General features: G+C 45.2%; 1 protein-coding gene across 1 annotated transcript; it reads left to right on the top strand.

Annotated features, from left to right (window-relative positions):
- The first annotated feature begins 601 nt into the window (after positions 1–601).
- Positions 602–19440, top strand: HDAC1 (histone deacetylase 1). Its single transcript, XM_036396934.2, has 14 exons — positions 602–722; positions 6055–6167; positions 6557–6674; positions 7880–7954; positions 10460–10598; positions 11875–12016; positions 12959–13051; positions 13567–13675; positions 14498–14638; positions 16188–16296; positions 16384–16514; positions 17767–17913; positions 18150–18219; positions 19301–19440. Exons 1-14 carry the CDS (start codon positions 674–676, stop codon positions 19326–19328), a joined length of 1464 nt encoding a protein of 487 aa, XP_036252827.1. The 5' UTR covers positions 602–673; the 3' UTR covers positions 19329–19440.
- The last annotated feature ends 3660 nt before the right edge of the window (positions 19441–23100 follow it).

Genomic DNA, 23100 nt, shown 5'->3' with positions numbered 1-23100 from the left:
GTGCCCCCTTCACCCCTCAGTGATGGCAGGAGCCCCCCCAACAGCGCTGCCCACTGCACCCCCTCGGCTGCGGGACGCTCCCTCTCCCCCTGCCCCAGGGTGTTTGCAGGACCTCTCCCACAATAATTTTGGGGAAATAAAGGCCATTTCAGCGGCGGGGGCCTCGCAGGGCCGGACTGCCATGGGATGGGGTATGTGGGGTGATGCCCGCGGCGCACGGACCCCACTGGGGGTACACGGACCCCACTCGCACCAACCCAGCCCGGGGAGCCCCTGGGACCCCCCTGACCCCACCTCAGCCCTGGGAGCCCCCCCAGACCCTCCCTCGCCCACCCCCTGCCCTGGGGTCCCCCCTCCCCTAGGATGGTTCAGCCCCCCCTTAACCCCCCACCTTAGGGAATGGTTCCTCCCCGCCCACCTGGACACCCCTCAGCGATGGTACATCCTCCCCCCCTCGTTCCCCGCCTCAGTGGTACAGCCCAAGCTCCCCCGGCGCTCAGCCTAACTTGCTAGGTGCCGCTGCGGCTTGCGATTGGTCAGCTGGCGAGAGGGGGCGGAACGGAGAGCTGCGATTGGACGAAACGGCGCGGGAGGCGGGGCCGCGGGCCCGGGGCGGGCAGGGTTGGTTGCGCGGCGCGGCGGCGGGTCGGGCGCTGTGAGGGGAGGCAGGAAAATGGCGCTGACGCAGGGCACGAAGCGCAAAGTCTGCTACTACTACGATGGTGAGGGGCTGCGGGCACCCGCCGGGGCCGCCGGGCCGCGGGGGAGCCGTCCCAGGGCGGGGGGGAGTGGGGGGCTGAGGGGGCGGGGTTGAGAGGTGAGGGGAGAATGGGGGGGGGTGAGGGCGAGGGGTCACTGAGGGGGAATGGGGAGGGGGGGTGAGGGTAATGGGGTCACTGAGGGAGGATGGGGGTGCTGGGGGTGGGATGAGAGGTTGGGAATGGGGGATCATTGGGGTCATGGAGGTGAGGGGGGGTTTAAAGGTTTGGGGATGGATCTTGGGGGTATTGATGGGCAGGGGAGGTCAGGGCATGGGGATCAAGGGTGGTGTGGGAGGGCATGGCAGGGATGTGGGGAGCACTGGGGAGGAGAATGGGATGAGAGGGGAAGATTGGGCGTGTGGGATGAGGAAATGGGGAGATTTGGGGGAAGATCGGGGGGGGTGAGGAAATGGGGAGATCTGGGAATTCGGGGGAAGATCGGGGGGATGAGGAAATGTGAGGATTTAGGGGAAGATCAGGGGGATGGGATGGGGAAATAGGGAGATCTGGGGATTTGGGAGAAGATCAGGGAGATGGGGAAATGTGGAATTTGGGGATTTGGGAGATGGGAAAGGCAGGGAAATGTCCAGGTTGGTGAGAGGGGCTCGAGGCCAGGAGAGGCTTTGGGGGCTGAGATGCTGGAGGAGGATTTTGGGGAGGTGCTGGACGGGCTCTGAGGAGACTGAGCCACTCCTCGGACAGCGCTTTGGGGTCAGGAGGGGACAAAAAGGATTTGGGAGCCAGGCTGGCTGTGTGTGCAGGGAGCCAGGAACATCCTTCAGCTCTGGCTCCTTTTGGGGCTGCCTGAGCAGCAGAAAAATCCCAAACCCTTCCCTGGGTGTCCTGTGGGGCTGAGAAATCCCAGTCCTGCCCCTCTCCCTTCCCCTGCTCCTTTTTCACTGGCTCTGGGCTCCCCCTGTGTCAGAGACCTTGTGCAATCCTCTGAAACCAAATAAAAACTTCTTCTTGCTGCTTTTTCCCCCTCAAAGGATGTGCCCAGTGCAGGAGAAAATCCTATCCTATTTTTTCCCCTCTAAAATATGATTTTTTTCCCTCTAAATTGTGATTTTTTTTCTCTCTAAAAATATGATTTTTTTCCCACTAAAAATGTGGGGTTTTTTCCCTCTAAAAATGTGATTTTTTTCCCTCTAAAAATGTGATTTTTTTCCCTCTAAAAATATAATTTTTTCCCTCTAAAAATGTGGGGTTTTTCCCTCTAAAAATGTGATTTTTTTCCCTCTAAATTGTGATTTTTTCCCTTTAAATGTGATTTTTTCCCTCTAAAAATGTGTGATTTTTTCCCTCTGAAATGTGATTTTTTTCCCCTCTAAAATGTGATTTTTTTTTCCCTCTAAAAATGTGATTTTTTTCCCCCCTTAAATGGGAGATTTTCAGCCCTGCTGGGTTCTAATTTTTAAAGGCATTTAATTCTATCTGAAATATGAAATAAGAGCAGCTGTTTTGTTTGAAATGCTGCTGCTACCCTGCAGGTCTTTGCTGCACAAGAATTTTACAAATTTGAGTTCCATACTTTGTGGTGAGATTTTAGTGCCTTTTTTTTATTATTTTTTAACTTTTAGTGCCTTTAATATTTTAACTTTTAGTGCCTTTTTTTTTTTTGGTGATTTTTAAATTTTTTTTTTGCTTTTTCACTGTTCATTTCTGAGCAGCTTTTGAACATCCACAGCTGAGGGGGTAAAAAAACTGAGAGGAAATAAATCATTTGTTCGTTTTTTTCCACCCTGGGAGGTTAAAACAGCCCAACCTGCTGGTGAGAATTCCCTGAATTTTATGGGATGAAGGAATTGGGGTGTGAGGGAAGCTTTGGATGGAATTTCTCCTTTCAGAGCTCCCTTTGGAGGGGTTTAACCCCAGCAGATCCTGCTAAATTCACACTTTTTAATCTGCTCTGACATCCAGGGATGTGCTCAGCACAGGGAACACGAGCTCAGCCTTGGCCCATTCAAAAATGGGGATTTTTTAAAAAAGCTTCACTGAGTTCTCTGCTTGTATTTTCTCTCTGCAGAACCTCAAATATGTCTTGAAAGTTCCCCCAAATTTTGATTTTTGAGGTGGTAAAATACATCCCTGAAAGTGGCACGGTGTGGATTGGCAACATTTCAGAAAATGGAATTATTTCCAGTGGGGAAAAAAAAAATGTATTTAGATAAAAAAAAAAAAAAAAAAATCTGTTTAGTGAAAGAACATTCCCCCAGAGCTCCACAAACAGGAGCAGATTTGCCTGAATGTGGGATTTGCACTTCTGGCATCTCCTGAAAATCCATCCATGGCCAGAGGAGGGAAAACTGCTTGTGCTGAAGGTGCAGGGTGCTGATGAAATCTGAATTCTGCTCTCTGAGTCACTGGCCAGACTGGATTGGAGCTCCTGCTTCCCAAAAGGAGCAGGAACAGCTTGCTCTGCTTCCCCAGGAAAATGAGGCTTGGGAGAGATTCCTGCTCCCTGCAGCCAAAGGTGAAATCTGAAAGGGAAATTGCTGGGAATTTCAGGGAAATGAGCGCCCCAGGGAAAGGAGGTGGGGTAAAAATCCCAATTCTCAGCTTGGAGCAGGAAATCCACATCAGGAGGGGACTTTGGGGCCGTAAAAGAATTCCTGAGGGGTGGCTGGGAATGCTCTGGGGGGATTGGAAGGAATAAAAAGGGGTGAAAAGAAGAGTGGGGCTGTAAAAGCAGAGCTGGGTGGTGTTTGCAGAGTTCAGAGTTCCCTGGATCCCATTTCCCTTGGGTAAACAGGAGGAAAGTGAGGCTCAGGCTGGGTGTTCCTGGGCTGAGTCACTCCCTGAGCTGGGATGAACTGCAGGGCTCCTGCTGGGGCTGGGAAACATCCCTGGGACTGGGCACTGACCCTAAACCTGGGAAACATCCCTGGGACTGACCCCAAACCTGGGAAACATCCCTGGAACTAAACCTGACCCTAAACCTGGGAAACATCCCTGGGACTGAGCCCTGACCCTAAACCTGGGAAACATCCCTGGGACTGACCCCAAACCTGGGAAACATCCCTGGGACTGAGCCCTGACCCTAAACCTGGGAAACATCCCTGGGACTGAGCCCTGACCCTAAACCTGGGAAACATCCCTGGGACTGAGCCCTGACCCCAAACCTGGGAAACATCCCTGGGACTAAACCTGACCCTAAACCTGGGAAACATCCCTGGGACTGACCCCAAACCTGGGAAACATCCCTGGCACTGACCCTAAACCTGGGAAACATCCCTGGCACTGACCCCAAACCTGGGAAACATCCCTGGAACTGAGCCCTGACCCTAAACCTGGGAAACATCCCTGGGACTGACCCCAAACCTGGGAAACAGCCCTGGGACTGACCCCAAACCTGGGAAACATCCCTGGAACTGAGCCCTGACCCTAAACCTGGGAAACATCCCTGGGACTGACCCCAAACCTGGGAAACATCCCTGGAACTGAGCCCTGACCCTAAACCTGGGAAACATCCCTGGGACTGACCCCAAACCTGGGAAACATCCCTGGGACTGACCCCAAACCTGGGAAACATCCCTGGAACTGAGCCCTGACCCTAAACCTGGGAAACATCCCTGGGACTGAGCACTGACCCTAAACCTGGGAAACATCCCTGGAACTGAGCCCTGACCCTAAACCTGGGAAACATCCCTGGCACTAAACCCTGAGCCCCTCTGAGCCCAAATTTGGGAGAACATCCCTGGCACTGAGCCCTGAGCCCCTCTGAGCCCAAAGCTGGCAGGATTCCTCCCCTGCACTGCCCCAGCCATGCCATGGGTTGGGCTGGGAGATGATCCAGCCCCTTTCCAAAGGCAGGGACACCTTCCACTGGTGGCATTCCAAGTTCCCTGGCTGAACTTTGAGAGTGAACCCTGCATCCATGGATCCAGCAGCACTGATCCAATTCCAGCCCCTTCCCAAGGGGATGTCCCTTTGTGGGGACATCCAGAGTCAAACCCTTGGGCTGGAGCTTTGTGGATCCCCCAAAAACCCCAGGGAGGGGCTGGAGCTTCACCTCAGGCTCTGTCCCTGTTTTAACCTCTCTGCTTTGAATCCATTCCCACCTCTCTGCTGGAGTTTTGGACACCTTGCAATGGGTGGTGTTCCAAATTCCTTGGCTCCAATTTGAGGGGCAGCCCTGAATCCATGGATATCCCTGGAGATTCCCAATCTTGGAGATTCTTCCTCTGCACTGCCATGGGATGGTTTGGGTTGGGAGCCATGGAATGGTTTGGATTCAGAGCCATGGAATGGTTTGGGTTCAGAGCCATGGAATGGTTTGGGTTGGGAGCCATGGGATGGTTTGGGTTGGAAGCCATGGAATGAGTTGGATTGGGAGCCATGGAATGGTTTGGATTCAGAGCCATGGAATGGTTTGGGTTGGGAGCCATGGAATGGTTTGGGTTGGGAGCCATGGAATGGTTTGGATTGGGAGCCATGGAATGGTTTGGATTGGGAGCCATGGAATGGTTTGGATTCAGAGCCATGGAATGGTTTGGATTCAGAGCCATGGAATGGTTTGGATTCAGAGCCATGGAGTGGTTTGGGTTCAGAGCCATGGGATGGTTTGGATTCAGAGCCATGGAATGGTTTGGATTGGGAGCCATGGGATGGTTTGGGTTCAGAGCCATGGAATGGTTTGGATTGGGAGCCATGGAATGGTTTGGGTTCAGAGCCATGGAATGGTTTGGATTGGGAGCCATGGAATGGTTTGGATTCAGAGCCATGGAGTGGTTTGGGTTCAGAGCCATGGAATGGTTTGGATTCAGAGCCATGGAATGGTTTGGATTGGGAGCTGTGGAATGGTTTGGGTTCAGAGCCATGGAATGGTTTGGATTCATAGCCATGGAATGGTTTGGATTCAGAGCCATGGAATGGTTTGGATTGGGAGCTGTGGAATGGTTTGGGTTGGGAGCCATGGGATGGTTTGGGTTCAGAGCCATGGGATGGTTTGGATTCAGAGCCATGGGATGGTTTGGATTGGCAGCCATGGGATGGTTTGGATTCAGAACCATGGGATGGTTTGGGTTCAGAGCCATGGAATGGTTTGGGTTGGCAGCCATGGGATGGTTTGGGTTGGGAGATGATCCAGCAGCACTGATCCAATTCCAGCCCCTTTCCTCTAGTGGCATTCCAAATTCCCTGTCTGAAATTTGAGGGTGAAAACCCTGAATCCATGGATTTCCCTGTGCCAGGAAGGTGGGAAATCCCAGTCACTGCTGGAGGAGAAACAAATCCCAGAGGAGCTGATGATTCCCCCTGCAGGAATTGCTGACAAACTCCTTTCTGCTTCCAGGGGATGTTGGGAATTATTATTATGGCCAAGGACATCCCATGAAACCCCACAGGATCCGCATGACCCACAACCTCCTGCTCAATTATGGCCTCTACAGGAAGATGGAGATCTATGTAAGCTCATTATTGGATGTCATAATTGATGTTTCATGCTTTAATTGTGGAGCTTTTCTCTGGGAGGAAAGGAGCAAACCCCAATCCGTTGTGTTGGTGCATTTCTGGTTTCTTCTCAGAAAGTGAGGGGTTCTGTGCTTCAGAGAGGCTTTGCAGACAGCAAAACTGATTTTAATCCTTGAAATTAAATTTATTTCCACGTCTGCCTATGTAACACTCACCAACAGTGCCATTCTTACCTTTCAAATTCACTTTTTCTCCCTTAGCACTGCTGCTTTGATACTTTTCACAGTTCCTGGGGGGAAATGGGAACTGGAAATGGGAGCTGGGGAGGGAATCAATCCCAAAGCAAATCCCAAAGCAGCCTTGCTGTGTTGCTGTCCTTGCAGCGTCCCCACAAGGCCAATGCAGAGGAGATGACCAAGTACCACAGCGATGATTACATCAAATTCCTGAGGTCCATCCGCCCTGACAACATGTCTGAGTACAGCAAGCAGATGCAGAGATGTGAGTGATGCTGCAGCTGAAAACCTGGAAGTTTGGGATAAATTTCTGACTTTGCTTTTTTTTTTGGGGGGGGGGATTTTTCTGGTGAATAAAGAATTTAAAACCAGGTCCCACTCTCCAGCTCAAGGAGCTGAGGGAAATCCTCTCACCTGGTTGTATTTTGGGGGGGGTTTTTTGTTGCCTAAATTTCTTTCCTGGTTGGAGATGACAGAATTGCTCCATTTCTGACCTGTGTGGAGTTTGTGTTTGTGCTCATCTTCAACCAGAAGAGTTGGTTTAAAACCAGCAAATTTAAAACCAGCAAATTAAAAAAGCCCCAAATCCTCAATTCTACCCCAAATCTGAAGGATTTTCAGGGCAGGGTGAGATACTCATCAATACCTGATGATTTTATGGGTTAATTTCTTATTCCAACCTCTCCAATCCACGGAGCAGCTCTTTAATGGCACAAAACCCTGGCTTTGGTGTCTCAGCCACTCTGAGCTGATGTTTTTATGGCAAAATAAATTTCTAACCAGCCCTGACAACCAGTGGGGAGAGCTCAAGCTTCATTTAAACAACATTTCACTCTTGGAAACCCCCTGAGAGCTGAAGGGGACAGATATTTCTGCACGAGGTTCGTGATTAATACACACTGAAAGCCTCCCCCCAGCCCCTGATATTCTTTAATCCACCAAATGACATCCAGCAAAATGGATTTTTGTACCCAAAGTGACCTGTTTACCCCTGGAGCAGCCACAGCTCATGAACACTCAGCTCTCCCTGGTGCTCAGTGTTTTCTGCACTGTTTGTTATTCCAGCAAAAGTCAAAATGTGAAAATGAAACATGCAAAGGACAGAGCTTTTCTTCAACAAAACCTGCTGGAGCAGTCTCTAATTCCATTTTGGCATGCCAGGCTTGGGCAGAGTAAATCAAAGGGCCTGAAGTTTAATTTCTGGTAATGAGTGACTATTTTTAATGGTGGAATTAATTACAGCAAAAATTTATTGAGGCTAAAACTCCAGTAGTGCTGAGAAGCCAAAGCTGTGGGATTTGAAGTCAAAGGAGTGTGCAAAGTGTCAGCCACACATTTCCATTGCATCATTTGATCTCTGCATTTCCTTTAACGCTTTTGGCCACTTTACAAATCCAAATATTGGTGTAAAATTCTGATTTTATTTCTGCTTTTATTTTAATGATTTTTTTTTTTCCCATTCTCTTCCAGTTAATGTTGGGGAGGACTGCCCTGTGTTTGATGGGCTCTTTGAGTTCTGTCAGCTCTCTGCTGGAGGCTCTGTTGGTAAGATCACAAATCCTGTGGATTTTTTATTGTGTTTTATTTTCTGTCTCTGTGAACCTATTGCTGATTTAATGATGAAATCCAGGTTTCTCCAAGCTCTCTGCCTGTTGAATCCCTTTTCATTTGTTAATCACTAATTTGGGTTACCTCCCTGAAGGAGTGAGGAGCTCTGTAACAACACCAGTGAGTTAAAACAAAACAGAAAGAGTTCAAGAGTTAAAACAAAACCACAACAGCACAGTTGAATAAAAAAAAAAAAATCAACCTGAGCTTTACATTCAAATAAAAGTTGTAAAAGTCTCACTCTGAGCAGGCACAACCTGAAAAGGAAAGACCAGTGTGGCTTAGGTGCTGTTTTAAAAAAAAAACACCAACTCTGGACATGAGGCAAAGCAGAAACTGAAAGGTTTGAGAGCTGGAACATTGAAATTTTGTTTTTTTTTTTTTTATTTTCTCACAAGTCCCAGCAGAGCTGTTTGTGTGCACAGCCTGAGCTCTGTGGCTGCTGCTGCCACAGTGACACCTCCAGCCTGGATTTCCTGTGCCAGCAGCAGCCCAGCACTGACTGCAGCAGCTTCTGAAGCAGCTCTGTGCTCTCTCTGCTCCCAGGGCTGCAGAATTCCACAGAATTCCTGATTTATTGGGATCCTGGCAGGTTCCAGAACGTGCACAAAGTTGGTGGAAGGGGCTGGGGTAGGGGAACTTCCTCTGGATGCATTTTCACTCCATGACCTGAACAAATCTCAGCTCAAACCTTGCTCTGCTCAGGGCTCTGAGAAACCAGGGTGACCCCAGCTGGGTGCTGGGTTTGTGGGGATTTTCCTGCTCTGAGGCCAAAGTGGGAAAGGATGAGAAATATTTCCCATTTCCCTTTGGTTTATGGGGACATCCAGGATCAAACCTTTGATTCCCAGTCAAAACTGGGAAAAAAGATGAGAAATATTTCCCATTTTCCCTTGGTTTGTGGGGACATCCAGAGTCAAACCCTGGAGCAGGAGCCCCCCAAAACCCCAGGGAGGAGCTGGAGCTTCAACCTCAGGCTCTGTTTGAGGTTTTCCCTCCTGCTTTAACCTGTGTGGGATTTCCTCCTCAAACCTTGCTCTGCTCTGAGAAACCCAGATTATCTCAGGGTGAGCCCAGCTGGGTACTGGGTTTGTGGGGATTTTCCTGCTCTGAGGCAAAAGTAGGAAATATTTCCCATTTTCCCTTTGTTTATGGGGACATCCAGAGTCAAACCCTGGAGCAGGACCTTTGTGAATCCCCCAAAAACTCCAGGGGTTTCTGGAGCCCCCAGAACCCCAGGGAGGAGCTGGAGCTTCAACCTCAGGCTCTGTTTGAGGCTTTTCCCTCCTGCCTTAATTTCTTGTAATTGGGATTTCCTCCTGTGTGGGATTTCCTCCTCAAGCCTTGCCCTGTTCAGGGCTCTGAGAAACCCAGATTGTCTCCAGAGTGACCCCAGCTGGGTGCTGATTTTTAGGGATTTTCCTGCTCTGAGGAAAAAATAAGAAATATTTCCCATTTTCCCTTGATTTTTGGAGACACCCTGGAGCAGGTAGCCCCCAAAAACCCTGTGAGTTTCTGGAGGTCCTAAAAACCCCAGGGAGGAGCTGGAGCTTCAACCTCAGGCTGTGTTTGAGGTTTTTCCCTCCTGCCTTAATTTCTTGTAATTGGGATTTCCTCCTGTGTGGGATTTCCTCCTCAAGCCTTGCCCTGTTCAGGGCTCTGAAAAACCCAGATTATCTCAGTGTGACCCCAGCTGGGTGCTGATTTTTGGGGATTTTCCTGCTCTGAGGAAAAAATGAGAAATATTTCCCATTTTCCCTTGATTTTTGGAGACACCTTGGAGAAACTCACCCCGTGAGTTTCCGGAGCCCCCAAAAACCCCAGGGAGGAGCTGGAGCTTCCCCTCAGGCTCTGTGTGAGGTTTTTCCCTCCTGCTTTAACCTGTGTGGGATTTCCTCCTCAAACCTTGCTCTGTTCAGGGCTCTGAGAAACCCAGACTATCTCAGTGTGACCCCAGCTGGGTGCTGGGTTTGTGAGGATTTTCCTGCTCTGAGGCCAAAGTGGGAAGGGATGAGAAATATTTCCCATTTTCCCTTGATTTATGGGGACATCCAGAGTCAAACCCTGGAGCAGGAGCCCCCAAAAACCCCAGGGAGGAGCTGGAGCTTCAACCTCAGGCTCTGATTGAGGCTTTTCCCTCCTGCCTTAATTTCTTGTAATTGGGATTTCCTCCTCAAACCTTGCCCTGTTCAGGGCTCTGAAAAACCCAGATTATCTCAGTGTGACCCCAGCTGGGTGCTGATTTTTGGGGATTTTCCTGCTCTGAGGAAAAAATGAGAAATATTTCCCATTTTCCCTTGATTTTTGGAGACACCTTGGAGAAACTCACCCCGTGAGTTTCTGGAGCCCCCAAAAACCCCAGGGAGGAGCTGGAGCTTCCCCTCAGGCTCTGTGTGAGGTTTTCCCCTCCTGCTTTAACCTGTGTGGGATTTCCTCCCCCAGCCAGTGCTGTGAAACTGAACAAGCAGCAGACAGACATTGCAGTCAACTGGGCTGGAGGTCTCCACCATGCCAAGAAATCAGAAGCCTCTGGGTTCTGCTACGTCAACGACATCGTGCTGGCCATCCTGGAGCTCCTCAAGTACGGGCAGCGCCTCTGCCTCCTCTTCCTCACTGCTTCTCCTCAGCATTTTTCATTTATTCTGGTTTTTTTTCTGTTTTTTTTCTGGGCTCTGCTCCCCTCTCTCCCAAAAGGGATTTTGGTAAAAAAAAAACCTCCAAAATGTTTGGGAATATAATATATAATATGTGATATATAATATGTGTTATATAATATGTGTTATATAATATGTGATATACAATATACAATATACAATATATAATATATAATATATAATATATAATATATAATATATAATATATAATATATAATATATAATAATTTAGTATATGCCATGCCATGACATTACATTATATAATATAATATATAATATATGATAATATGATAATATATAATATGCAAAATATAATATAATATAATATAGTATATGCCATGACATTACATTATATAATATATGATATATAATATATTATATAACATATAATATATAATGTATAATATATAATATGATACAATGTGATATAATGTAATATTATATATTATAATATAATAAATATATAATATATACTATAATATAATATACTATAACATTACACAGCATAACATTTAGAAAAATATATAATAATATGCATAATATAATATATAAGATATATAATTATAATAATTATAATACAGATTATTATGTACTATAGTTATCTATTTTATTCAAAATAATTATAATATTTTTACTATTACCATAAATATACTCATTATAATATTATTATAAATATTATAAAAATTATATTACATTTATTGTAAATTAATTAAATTCTAATTTTGGGGGATTGTAAATCAATCCCAGCTCCTCTGGGATTTATTTCTCCCCCAGCAGTAGCTGGGCTCTCCCTGGCACAGGGAAATTCATGGATTCAGGGCTGCCCCTGAAATCAGAGAGGGAATTTGGAATTCCACCAGGGCAGGGTTTGCCTCAGCAGGAGCAGAGGATTTTTGGGGTTTTTTGGGTGCCACATTATTTTGCTGCTGTTCTTTGTCCCACCCATGGCTGTGTGACAGCCTCTGGCTCCAGGCAAACCTCGCTGTGGGAGGCTTGGGCAGAAAAATGTGCAGAAAAATGTGCAGAAAAAAATGTGCAGAAAAATCCACTTTATTGGCTGAATCTGAACCAAACTCAGCAGCAAAAGTCACTTGATTTTCTGTCCCACTGCTGTCCCTTCTTCCCCTGTAGATCCTGGCCTGAATTCCCTGCTCTGGAGGCAGTTTTTCCCATAAATAAATGCAATATTCTGATTTTTTCCAGGTACCACCAGCGAGTGCTGTACATTGACATCGACATCCACCACGGGGATGGGGTGGAGGAGGCTTTTTACACCACAGACAGGGTCATGACCGTGTCCTTCCACAAATATGGAGAATATTTCCCAGGAACTGGGGACCTGAGGGTGAGAGCCACCAAATTCCCAGGAAATTTGGGGTTTTTTTTTTCCAGCTTTTTTGGGGATTTTTTCCAGCTTTTTGGGGGTTTTTTTCCAGCTTTTTGTGGTTTTTTTTTTCCAGCTTTTTTGGGGTTTTTTTCCAGCTTTTTTGGGTTTTTTTTTCCAGCTTTTTTGGTTTTTTTTCCCAGCTTTTTTGGGATTTTTTTTCCTTCTTTTTTTGGGTTTTTTTCCAGCTTTTCCACCCTGTCCCTGTGTGACACCCATTTGCTGAGGGCAGAGGGGTGGATGATCATTTTTTAAAGCCAAATCTTCGCTCTCAGTCTCTCTGGTGGGGTTGTGCTCACAAAAATGACTCCAAATGTGACATTTTGGTGGCTTTGCAGCCCCAGCTTGGTGACACAAACTCTTGGTGAAGGTTTCTGAGGGAGTGGATTTTTATTGGCACTTCCTGCAGTGACTCAGAGTGTCACCTGTGACTTGTGACATTACCAGAACTTCTGTTCTCGGGGGTGAAAGGTTCTTTACTTATTTTTAAGGGATTTTTACAAGAATTGTGATTTTTTTTTTGGTCTAAATCCTCTCATCTTTCACACGGGATTTGTATTTTTTCAGCCCTACCAAGAACTTGGTGCTGCACCATAAATGAAAAAAAACCAATTTTTAATAAACCACTTGTCTGTGAACGTGATAAAAACCTTAAAATATATAATATTTTAGTGCAGAATATTTTATTTTTATTTAAAAGCAGAATTCAGTGACTGAATAAATTCAGTGACTGCTCTGCCCAGCCCAGCCCAGCTGCTCATGTCTGCAGTAAATCGTTAATATTTAACAATATTAATTACTCTGGCTTAATATCTGGATGAGGCTGGGTTCCAAGCTTCCTTTCCCAGTTTGGGGCAGGATTTGGGTTTCTGGTGAGCTCTGTTCTGCTCTCTCAACCCGCAGGACATTGGGGCAGGCAAAGGGAAATACTACGCTGTCAATTATCCCCTGCGGGACGGCATCGACGACGAGTCCTACGAAGCCATTTTCAAACCTGTGAGTGAAACCTCCTCTGCTCAGGGATCCTCTGTGCTCCCACTTTGTCCTCAGGGCCATTCTTTAGGGGATTTTATTGAGTTTTTGTGGGACTTTTTTTTTTTTTTAAATGGGACAAGGTTCAACCAAGGGCTCTGTTCTCCCCCCAGAACAATCGGGGTCTGTGTGGGAGCTCCTGGGTGTGAGAGCCCCAGTGTTGGCTGGGGATTGAATTGTGCTGGGAATGGAATTGTGGAAAAGCCCAGAGCTGAGCAGGGTCCATGAGCTCTGCATGAGGAGGATGTTGGGTTTCAATCCAAGGATTTGGCCCCCTTGGGTTGTGGGGACACCCAGAGTCAAACCCTTGGGCTGGAGCTTCGTGGATCCCCCACAAACCCCAGGGAGGGGCTGGAGCTTCACCTCAGGCTCTGTCCCAGCTGTGGGAGCACCAGGCATGGCCTGACACGCCTGGCTGTCACTGTGCTGCTGTGACAGTGGCCTGTGGGCAGGGGGGTGACAGAGCCTTTGATTTTTAGGTGATCTCCAAGGTGATGGAGACGTTCCAGCCCAGCGCTGTCGTCCTGCAGTGTGGCTCTGATTCCCTGTCTGGGGACAGGCTGGGCTGCTTCAACCTCACCATCAAAGGTAGGAGCTGAGCTGCTGCTCAGCAGGAATGCCATGGAAAAGCTGGCATGTTGGGAAGGATGAAAGTTTGACAAAAAAGTCTGACAGATGTGTGTGTGCTTGGCAGAAAGATTTTTAAATGTACAGTCTGATGAAGGAATAGAGATGGAAGCAAGTTTTGGTATAGAGGAAAAGAATTGCTGAGCCAGTCTGACTGGATAACCAAGGAGGCAAAGGGGGTGTGAGTTATTATGAGGGGTTTTTATGGCTTAGAGCAAAGGATAAACCCACCCCAAACAAGAAGATGTTTTTACCAAGCAGAAAGAGAGCACAGGCAAACAAGGCAGCAAATGTGGCAAGGAGAAAAAAGCTCTCAGAATGCAAGAAAACTGAAAACCAACTTCTACCTTAAACTGTAATGTACTGACTGTTAGTGATTGGAGAACAGTGACATGAATATGGTAATTACAGTAGTTATGATAGGCTGTAGATAAAAGTTCAGGTATAGATTGGTTCTGCTGTATTGAGATGCTCAGGAAAGAAAAGCATAGAATGAATTGTGACCTAAAGAAAAGTACAGAATGCATTGTAACCAAAGCAAAGTATAGAATGCATTGTAACCAAAACCAAAGGGTCTCCAGGCCTGCCTGCAGCTGGAGCTGACAGCTGTGGGCACAGCTCTGTCACCCACAACCCTGGACTGCTGGAACCTCTTGGATACAATAAACTGCATTTTGGATACAATAAACTGCATTTGGAGAGCCCCTAGAGTCCCACATCCCTCATTTTGGCTCTTACACTGGCATTTATACCACGAGTGTGACCTTTTTATTTGCACTGCAGGCCATGCCAAGTGTGTGGAGTTTGTGAAGAGCTTTAACCTGCCCATGCTGATGCTGGGAGGAGGGGGGTACACGATCCGCAACGTGGCGCGCTGCTGGACCTACGAGACTGCTGTGGCTCTGGACACTGAGATCCCCAATGGTAACTCCCCCCCTGCAGCCCTGGGGCAGGCCTGGCCTCACTGAGACCCCCCTGCCTCACTTTGGAAAGCCAGGAGGCTGCTGAGGAAGGCAGGAGCCTCCCCTGAAATGGAGAATGTGAACCCTCCCCACCCCTCTGAAGTGTTATAAATTTTAAATTAAGGGGCTCTCAGGGAAAATTATGGGAGCAGGAAATAGCAGTTCTTGAATAGGGAAGAAAATAAAAAAGATAAAATAAACAATGCAGTGCACTAGAACAACAGTGCCAGAGTCAGAACCCAGCCTGACACCCTGTGGGTCAGGCTGGTGGCAGCAGAACCATTGGAATTGTGGCTCAGCCCTCCTGCAGTGCCAGGGCTGGTTCTGCTGGAGCAGGGATCCTGGAGAAAGGTGCAGTCTCTGCCTCTGCAGATCCAGGGCAAGAGGCAGCTGCTGTTCCTCTGGGCAATCCAGTGCAGAAGCCGTGCTGGTGTTCCAGAATCTCCAGATTCTATCTGGGTAGGAATGTTTGAAATCTCAGATTATATCCAAGTAGGAATGTTTGAAATCTCCGATTATATCCGGGTAGGAATGTGTGAAATCTCCAGATTCTATCTGGGTAGGAATGTTTGAAATCTCAGATTATATCCAAGTAGGAATGTTTGAAATCTCAGATTATATCCAGGTAGGAATGTTTGAAATCTCAGATTCTATCCGGGTAGGAATGCTTGGCTCCTCCCTCTGGGCTCCCATCTGCCAATGGCATGCTGTAGTTCTTATCAGCCATGCAGGGACATTCCAGAGCTGTTATCAGCAGGTGTCCCCTCCCAGAGAGGAGTGATTGTGGTCACTCAGAGAGAGAGATAAGGCAAACTGCCCACTTGCCCAAGGCAATCTGCCATGCAGATGGTAACAGAATCCATCCTGCCTTGCAGTCTGGAACACCCCAAGAGCTCAGGTGTAGAATTTGCAGGCAACCCCAACAAGGGAAGAGATGAGAATCTCGACTCCATGTTTCAGAAGGCTGATTTATTATTTTATGATCTGTATTATATTAAAAGAAAATTATATACTAAAACTATACTAAAGAATAGAAGGGAAGAGAAGGGGAAAGGAAAGGGAAAGGGAAAGGGAAAGGGAAAGGAAAGGAAAGGAAAGGAAAGGAAAGGAAAGGAAAGGAAAGGAAAGGAAAGGAAAGGAAAGGAAAGGAAAGGAAAGGGAAAGGGAAAGGAAAGGGAAAGGGAAAAGAATGATAATAAAATCTTGTGACTGACCATAGAGTCTGAGCCAGCTGGGCTGTGATTGGCCATTAATTAGAAACAACCACATGAGCCAATCCCAGATGCACCTGTTGCATCCCACAGCACAGATAACCATTGGTTACATTTTGTTCCTGAGGCCTCTCAGGAGGAACAATCCTAAGGAAAGGATTTTCCATAAAATGTGTCTGTGACACTCAGGGCCGTGCTGCCGCTGCTGGGCTTCTCTTACCTCTGCATGTTCCCTTTTGGATTCCTGAGTGCTGCACCCTGCTGAGAATCTGGTGTTAATTACCATTAATTTCCCCTCAGAACTTCCATACAACGACTACTTTGAGTACTTTGGGCCAGACTTTAAGCTCCACATCAGCCCCTCCAACATGACCAACCAGAACACCAACGAGTACCTGGAGAAAATCAAGTGAGCACCGGGGGAACGGCCCTTCCACGGGGGCTGGGGGCCTCGGTGGCCCTTGGTGACAAAGTGTCCTTCCCTGGCTGGCTCTAGGCAGAGGCTCTTTGAGAACCTGAGGATGCTCCCTCACGCTCCTGGCGTCCAGATGCAGCCAATTCCTGAGGATGCGGTCCAGGAGGACAGCGGGGATGAGGAGGAGGATGATCCTGAAAAACGCATCTCAGGTAGGTGCTGGGGTTGGGTTAGAACTGGGCTGGGGATGGGATTGGGCTGGGGAATGGAATTGTGCTGGGGATTGTGCTGGGAATGGGATTGGGCTGGGAATTGTGCTGGGGATTGTGCTGGGGATGGGATTGGGCTGGGAATTGTGCTGGGAATGGGATTGTACTGGGGATGGAATTGGGCTGGGAATTGTACTGGGAATGGGATTGTACTGGGAATTGTGCTGGGATTGTGCTGGGGATGGGATTGGGCTGGGAATTGTGCTGGGGATTGTGCTGGGATTATACTGGGGATTGGATTGTGCTGGAATTGTACTGGGAATTGTGCTGGGGATGGGATTGGGCTGGAATTGTGCTGGGGATGGAATTGGGCTGGGAATGGGATTGTACTGGGAATTGTACTGGGATTGTGCTGGGAATTCTGCTGGGATTGTGCTGGGGAATGGAATTGTGCTGGGAATTGTATTGGGGATGGAATTGTGCTGGGAATTCTGCTGGGGATGGAATTGTGCTGGGAATTATATTGGGAATTGTGCTGGGAATGGAATTGTGCTGGGGATTGTGCTGGGAATGGAATTGTGCTGGGAATTGTGCTGGGAATGGAATTGTGCTGGGATTGTGCTGGGAATACCCCAGAGCTGAGCAGGGTCCATGAGCTCTGCATGAGGAGGATGTTGGGTTTCAATCCAAGGATTTGGCCCCCTTGGGTTGTGGGGACACCCAGAGTCAAACCCTTGGGCTGGAGCTTCGTGGATCCCCCACAAACCCCAGGGAGGGGCTGGAGCTTCACTCAGGCTCTGTCCCAGGGTTTCCACTCCTGTTTCACCCTCTCTGCTTTGAATCCATGCCCACCTCCCTGCTGGGTTTCTGTAGGACAGGGCCCTGCAGGATCTCTCCTGCCCGCTGATTTCCACGATGGGAAAAACTTGGATTTTTAAGGGAGAATTCCAGCAGTTGCTGAGGGCTGGGACAGAATCCTTGGGAGAATCCTGGGTGTGAAAATTTGAGTTTTCTCTCCAGCCTGGGGTCTGGCAGACAGATTTGGCAGTGTCAGGTCTGGACATCCCACTGTGCCTGATCCCACTTGCCCACATGATTTTGGAGCAGGTGGGGAAGGGATGAGCTCAAAGATTCATCAGCTGCCACAAAAAGTGCTTTGATCACACCCTCACCCTGATTTCTGTGAGCTCCACTCAGACAACGAATGCTGGGAACCTCCTGAGGTTGAAATCTGCTCTGTGCTCTCCCCTTCCAGTCCGAAATTCCAACAAGAGAATCTCCTGTGATGAGGAATTCTCGGACTCCGAGGACGAGGGCGAGGGAGGCCGCAAGAACGTGGCCAACTTCAAAAAAGCCAAACGTGTGAAGGCAGAGGAGGAGAAGGAGGAGCAGGAGAAGAAAGGTGAGCAGCAGAGCTGCCTGCAAGTTTTCCTCCTCTGTGTCTTTAATTTTTTCCTCCTCTGTGTCCTTAATTTCATTTTTTCCTCCTCTTTGTCTTTAATTTAACTTTTTCCTCCTCTGTGTCTTTAATTTAACTTTTTCCTCCTCTGTGTCTTTAATTTTTTCCTCCTCTGTGTCTTTAATTTCATTTTTTCCTCCTCTTTGTCTTTAATTTAATTTTGATTTTTTTCCCCCCAGATGAGAAAGAAGAGGAAAAAGCAAAAGAGGAAAAAGCAGCAGCAGCAACAGCAGCAGCAGAACCCAAAGGGTGAGCCTGGCTCCTCCTGCCATGCCCAGGGGCTTTAGGAGGATTCAAGGGCTGATGTGACAATTTGGGTGAATTTGTCACAAATTCCTCATGAGAAGTTTGCAGGTGTTGAGAGGGCTGAAAAATCAAAATATTGCCCTTTCTTTCAGCAATGGATGAAAAAATCGGATTTTTAATATGTTAAATATAATTGGTGATAGATTTAAATTATAAAGGAATAATAATTAAATGAATCATAGTTAATTAAAATAATAAAATAATAAAATAGTGAAATGAATTAATTAACTTAATAATGAGTAGATTAATTAATTAAAATAATAAAAGTTAATTAATTAACTTAATAATTATTAGAGTAATTAATCAAAATAATACATTAGTTAAATAAATTAATTGAATTAATAATGATTAATTATTTTAAAATAATAAAATAATTACATAAAATCTTAAATTAATGGTTAAATTAATAACATTTCATTAACAATATATTTTAAATATTAAATATATTAAAAGAATATATTTTAATATTTTATTTAATATTTAATATTTTATTTATTTATATATTTATATAAATAGTAATGTTTTTATTTTTATTATTAATATTATATTATTAATATTTATATATTTATTTTATTTAATATTTTTATTTAATATTTTAATATAATTAATAATATATTTTAAATGTTATTACACATATTGAAATAATACATTTTAATATAATTATTAATATATTTAAAATACTATTAGATATATTGAAATAATACATTTTAATATAATTATTAATATATTTTTAATATTATTAAATCTATTAAAATAATACATTTTAATATAATTATTAATATATTTAAAATATTATTAAATCTATTAAAATAATATCTTTTAATATATTTAAATTAAATTAAATTTTAGCTGAAAATCAACCAAATAAGCAACACTTTTAAGCCTTGTTATTCCATCCAAACCCAAATTAAATGAAATTTTAGCTGAAAATGAACAAATAAGCAACACTTTTAATCCTTGCTGTTAGATCCAAACCCAAATTATCGATTTCAACCAAATCCTTCTGTTGTTTTTGCTTCCCCAGGGTGAAGGAAGAGACAAAATCCACCTGAGTGGCTGCTCTGCCTGGCTGCTGTGGGTTCAGCTCCTGGGCTGCCCCCTCCCCACAGGATTTCTATTTTATATATGTTTTCTGTATATATTTCTATAGAATTGTACAAATGACTGGAGAACTGTAAATTATTCCTCGCTGCAGCCCTGGGAGCAGCCAGGGGAGGATTCTGAGCAGCCCAGCTCTGGTGCCCAGGGAGTTTCACCCTTTGCCTTCCACCTCCCTCCTTGGTGTGGCTCTACAAACACAAAAATCACTTCCTGCCCTTGCCTTTCTCCGAAATAACCTTGGAAAAGAATAATTGAAGTAGAAGTAGTGTCTGCATTTCAGCTTAGGTGGAAAGATGGCCATCAATTCTTGGTTTTCTTGGAATTTTTTTTTTTTTTTTTTTTTTTTTTTTGCTGTTTTTAATGGGAAAATTCCCAAACGAAGCCTGGGAGAGACTTTTGTGGTTTCCAGTTAAAATTCCACCGAGAGAAAAAAAGAAAAAAACAAAATCCTGCCCAGCTGGTGCCACTTCTCAGGGTCAAAATTGTGCAGTTCTTGAACAGAGTTGGCTCCTCCCTGCAGCAAACCTGGGGAAAGAGATGAAGCAGCTGAAAAGAAACCTGAAAAATTCCCTTTTTTTGTTATGTTTTTGGTTTATTTTTTTTAAAGCGAATCAGCCCCAGATCTGGAAAATAGAAAATTATCCAATGCAAATCACCCTCAGGGGTGGCTCAGTTTTCCAAGATGTGCATCCAGGGATTGTGGCAGCGTTTGCTGCAGCTCCAGGGAGGAGAGGGCTGGGATTTTTTACCTGGGTTTTTATTCCCTTCTCTGGGAGGGGAGAAAATTCCTCCCCTTTTGGCTTCATTTTTCTCCTGAAAGCCCAGAAATCCCTCAAAGCCAGCCCAGAGCCCGGCTGCCATCTTTTCTTCATGTGTGCCCTTAAAAAAAAATTTAAAACCCAATTTTTTCCTGATTTTTAAGCCAAGTTTTCCAACTGAATTTCCCTCCCAAGGCCGGTAAATCCCAAACTTTTAATCCTGCTGCAACAGCAGATGGGGCTCTGAGCATCTTCCCAGCTCCTCTCCTTCCTCCCACACCATCCTCACCCTCAGATCTCCTCTGGGACCTTTTTCCCTCTCCTTTTTTACAGCATGGACTGAAAAAAAAAAAAAAACAACAAACCCAAAAACCCCAATTTTTATGGGGGGATAAAATTCGGATTAAAAAAAAAAAAATTAAATTTTTTTTTAAATTTTTTTTTCAGGCAATTCCCATTCTCTGCTCTCCTTTCTCAGGGGAGGGAGGGGGAATCCCTGTGGAATTCTGGAATTCCGGAATTTTGGAATTCTGGAATTTTGGAATTCCGGAATTTTGGAATTCTGGAATTTTGGAATTCCGGAATTTTGGAATTTTGGAATTCTGGAATTCCGGAATTTTGGAATTCTGGAATTTTGGAATTGTGGAATTCTGGAATTTTGGAATTCCGGAATTTTGGAGTTCTGGAATTCTGGAATTCTGGAATTCTGGAATTCTGGAATTTTGGAATTCCGGAATTTTGGAATTCTGGAATTTTGGAATTCTGGAATTTTGGAATTCCGGAATTCTGGAATTTTGGAATTTTGGAATTCTGGAATTTTGGAATTCCGGAATTTTGGAATTCTGGAATTTTGGAATTCTGGAATTTTGGAATTCTGGAATTCCAGGGGTTTTGCACCCTCCCACGGGGGCCCTGCTGAGGTTTCAACTCCGATAATGCTGCTAAAAACTCCCCACAGCTTCTTCTTCAAAGGGTTTATTTTTTTAATTCCTCCTTTTTCTCCCCCTTTTTTTCCCCCCTCACCGTGGAGTTTTTTAATCTCTTTGGGGTCTGAGTGAGGTTTTCACTCTGATTTTCGGTGGTTTTATGTGAAACAAGGGAGAGATCAGTGGAACTTTTTGTGTCTGGGCAAGGTGGGAGGGACGGGAGGAGAGGGGAAAATCTCTTGGGGTTTTTTAAAGAAGCGTTTATTTTGAATTTTCAGAACCTTTGTAATAAAACTGCTCCATTTCTAGGCTTGGTCTGCTTTGTCCTTAATTAATTCCTTCGTTTTCACACCTTTTTTTTTTTTTGGTTTTTTTGGGTTTCATGGAGATCCCAACAAAAAAAAAAAAAAAATTAGAGGTGGAATTAAGATTGGAAAAATGAGGCATTAATAATTAATTAAGATGAGAAAAATAAGGCATTAATAACTAATTAAGAGAAGAAAAAATAAGGCATTAATAATTAATTAAGAGAAGAAAAATAAGGCATTAATAATTAATTAAGAGAAGAAAAATAAGGCATGAATTCCCTCCTCCTTTGAGGAATGTTGGTTGAATTCCATCCACCAAAACATTTCGTGTATTTATTTATCCTACACTTGAAAATCTGCTGGGATCTCTTCTGTAAATTGTTATTTCCTTTGGAAATGATTTGGGGTTTTTATTTTTAAGAAACACCCTTGAGATTCTCCCTGGGTCTGGAAAAAGGAGCTCAGAACGTGATGAATTTTGGGCATTTTTGGGGTTTTTTTGGGTGATTTTATTCCCAAATTCCACCTGGGTCCCAACCCCTGCCCCAGGCTGGTTCTGTGGTTGGAATGGAACAATTTGGGAATAATAAATTAATGGGAAAGGATGGATTTCATTCATCTTTGGGCTGAATTTAAGGGATTTTATCCAGAATTCAGGAGGATAAAAATTCCTTTATTTAATTAGGGGCAGCAGTTGTGGAGCTGAGTGCTGATCCCACCTGAAACGGCCACAAAACCCCAAATCTGCTCTTTTTGGAGTCAAAAAAAAGCAAATTTTTGTGTGTGCCCAGCTCACTTTGGGTGCTGGAGCAGCCCCATCCTCCCCTTCTGGAGCAAAACCTCTGGAATTCCAACGGGATCTCCCCGAATTCCCCTTTTCCAGCATCCCTAAAATGGCTGCCAGATGCTCCCAAACCCCCTCCAAAATTGGGTAAAAAAACCCCATTTATTTCACCCCTCTGCTCAAATAAATGGATCCCTTTGAGGAGCAGATCCCTGATTTTGGTTTCCCTGCATCAAATATGGGAAATTTTTGGGTATTCCCACCAACCTCGAGCCTGGATGCTCCCAAATCCTTCAAAATTGGGTTAAAAAACTCATTTATTGCACCCTTCTGCTCAAAGAAATGAACCCATTTGGGAAGCAGATCCTTGATTTTGGTTTCCTTGCACAAAACGTGGAATTTTTAGGATGTTCCCACCTACCTTGAGCCCAGATGCTCCCCAATCCCACTTTGCTCTCAAAATTGGGTTAAAAAACCCCATTTGTTTCACCCTTCAGCTCAAAGAAATGAATCCCATCAGGAAGCAAATCCAGAATTTTGGCTTTCTTGCATAGAAGATGAAATTTCTGGATATTCCCACCTACCCGGAGGCTCGGGAAGAGCCCAAATCCCAATTTCCTTTCAAAATTGGGTAAAAAACCCCATTTATTTCACCGTTCTACTCAAAGAAATGAATCTCACCAGGAAAAAAAAAAAAATCCATCATTTTGGTTCCCTTGCATAAAACCTGGAATTTTGGGATATTCCCACCTACCTGGAGGCTTGGGAAGAGCCTGGATGCTCCCAAATCCCCTTCAAAACTGGGTTAAAAACCCATTTATTTCATCTTCTGCTCAAAAGAAATGAACCCATTTGGGAAGCAGATCCTTGATTTTGCTTTCCTTGCACAAAACGTGGAATTTTTTTCGGTATTTCCACCTACCTTGAGCCCAGATGCTCCCAAATCC

This window comes from Molothrus ater, chromosome 24 (assembly GCF_012460135.2).
Source record: "Molothrus ater isolate BHLD 08-10-18 breed brown headed cowbird chromosome 24, BPBGC_Mater_1.1, whole genome shotgun sequence".
Lineage (NCBI taxonomy): Eukaryota > Metazoa > Chordata > Aves > Passeriformes > Icteridae > Molothrus > Molothrus ater.
The sequence above is the reverse complement of the archived record's forward strand: the minus strand, read 5'-3'. Positions and strand labels throughout refer to the sequence as shown.